This window comes from Echinops telfairi, unplaced genomic scaffold (genome assembly GCF_000313985.2).
Source record: "Echinops telfairi isolate 266 unplaced genomic scaffold, ASM31398v2 ScPeMD7_2;HRSCAF=8, whole genome shotgun sequence".
Lineage (NCBI taxonomy): Eukaryota > Metazoa > Chordata > Mammalia > Afrosoricida > Tenrecidae > Echinops > Echinops telfairi.
The window spans coordinates 49623056-49625472 of NW_022103898.1; the positions used below are offsets into that span (position 1 = coordinate 49623056).

Genomic DNA, 2417 nt, shown 5'->3' on the forward strand with positions numbered 1-2417 from the left:
ATATGGGCACCTCAAGAATGGTGGAGTTTTAAGATTCTGAATCAAGGATACTATTCCAAATTTCAAAAGTGGTTCTATAAAAGCATCACTTTCAAAAGACTTTTTTGGTGAGATCGAGTTTTTAAATTCACACACGAGATTTTTTTTTTAATTAAAATCCTGGGAAAGAGATACTATAATAATAAGCCATGTCAAAGTTGACAACTATGCTATTTGAGTGTAATCAAACATAAAGTCTCGGCCTTTTGCTAGTCTTTGATTACTTTTTTTTTTTAACACCAGATTTACAATGATCATTTCAGTTTGCAGATAAGTAATATCTACCTAACTATTTATATCCGATGGACATTTACTCAAAAGAGAAAAACTATCAGGATGCTTGCTTCAGTACATCTTCTATGTGCTCAAAAATGCTGGGGTCCTCAATGGTGGGAGTGATCTGGAAAGACATTTAGAACCACATGAACATCCGTCTTCAATCTCTTCCCCAATCTTTACATGGTTTGGGGCTAGGTTATATTCCCGATTTCTTATAATGCTCAAGTGCAAATGTCCAAAAATAGGATGCTTAGAACTTATTATTTTAAAATATTCTAAGAATCTGCTAGAGTTATAAAATGAACAACCGTACAACTAGAAACACCATCGGTATTAGATGATGCTTTCTCTAGAATCCCTTTTACGTAATTTCTATGTGGCTCTATAGAAAGAGCATCTTTTCTTGACATCTTCTCATACAATTACCCTTTCCTGTTGCATTGTCTCTCGGTACATCTCAATGGTAAAATATGCCTATCTATGAATATGTATAATGTGCACCCAAATCAAAATTAAACATACTGAACAATCCATCTAAGTTTCCTAAAATGATTTGTCCTCCAAAGGAAAGAGCCATTTAGTATATTTGAGTTTAAACACTATTGGCTTTGTTACCAGCAACAGTAATAGTTTTACACGCTGGCTCCTGTGATCAAACTATATGATCTTTAGCTGAATTTCTTTCCAAATCTCTCATGCCTTTCTGTGCTGCTCACTTGTTTCAAAGAAAATCTCTCCTCTCCCTTGAACAATGACAATTAATATTGTATGTCTATAGGGCTCCAATTCAGGTTTGAGAACCATTTCTAAGAGGTGGTCTCACTGTGGACTGAAGCCAATGCAGGGAGGAAAGCCACGAACACTCCCCCGCGTTAGACATCCTTGGTCATTACCTTATAGGGCTTCCCATTGACAAGGGCAGAGAGAGCGGACCGGGGGATTTTGCCCGATCGCGTTTTGGGTAACTGTTTGACAAAAACTGCATTCCGAAAGGCAGCCACGGGGCCAATACTGTTTCTCACGTGTTTCACAATGTCTTCCAAAATCTGGCCCTCCGTTGTAGCAATATCTAGGGAAAGAATGAACCTTAGTTAATTGTGCAGGACGCAGAAAGCCAGAGGAGAGGAAGCCCTCTTACCTTTCCTTAGGACGCAGAGAGCTAACGGGACATGGCCTTTCAGAGGGTCCTCTTTTCCGACAACTGCGCAGTCCGCCACGGTGCCATGAGAAAGGACAGACTGTGACAAACGCACGCATGCAAAAGAAATAGATGTTAATATATGTAGCTACCTAGACAGCTGTATTATCATTTAATGTGCGTGTCATTTCAATCGGAGAGAAAAAAAAAAAAGCACAGAACCCCAAACCTCCCGGTTTCCTGCCTAAAAATGATTACCCGTTCACAACATGATTACTGCTAGGGCGAGTGGTGAGTCGTTTCGGTCTCCAGGGGAGTCTCTAAAGGTTGACAGTAATTAAGATAAATTGCCTACCTAACCTGAAAAGGAAGGCAATTGTTCCTTCATCTCGATTGTTTATTAATGAATCAAGAGAAAATGTGCAGTGAATACCACATGGCAAGAAAGTGCAACAGCACGCAGGAAACCAGCGTTTGTTTGGCACTTTTTCTGGTTACCAGCAGCACACCTACCAGAGGAATCAAGGCTGCTGGTCTTTGCATCATTTTATTTGGGGATGTGATAAGGGAGCAAGAAACATGGCATCCCATTTATTGAGTGATCCATCCAGATATGGTTTTTAGGACTTGAAAACGGATTCTGGGCATGGCAGCATGGCTTGGCCATCATCGCTAAGGAGGGATGGGGTTCATATCGCTCATCCTAAGCTCTCAGTCTCTTAAAAAGCAAAGCCACCTACTTCTATCAGGAGTCACAAGAATTAAGAATTGATTAGCCATAAGGAATGTAGCAGCTTAGGGTTATTATTCTTATTTATCTCAATTACAGTAGAACCCAGTCCTCGATGGCACCAGTACTCGCAGTACTCGGATTTCAGTTTGAAATGTCGAGAAAAGGTTGCATCAGACCTTGAACGAAACAACGAAATCCGACCCAACACGTGATTTTTGTTAACGAAAG

General features: G+C 40.2%; 1 protein-coding gene across 1 annotated transcript in view; it reads right to left on the bottom strand.

Annotated features, from left to right (window-relative positions):
* Positions 1 to 6: 6 nt before the first annotated feature.
* Positions 7 to 2417, bottom strand: part of ACSS3 (acyl-CoA synthetase short chain family member 3) — a 187921-nt gene continuing 185510 nt past the window's right edge. Inside the window, exons 15-17 of the mRNA XM_045288656.1 lie at positions 1457 to 1556; positions 1212 to 1387; positions 7 to 439 (exon numbers count right to left, since the gene is read on the bottom strand). Of these exons, the coding sequence (XP_045144591.1) occupies positions 371 to 439; positions 1212 to 1387; positions 1457 to 1556 (345 nt within the window). The 3' untranslated portion in view covers positions 7 to 370. The remainder of the gene's footprint in view (positions 440 to 1211; positions 1388 to 1456; positions 1557 to 2417) is intronic.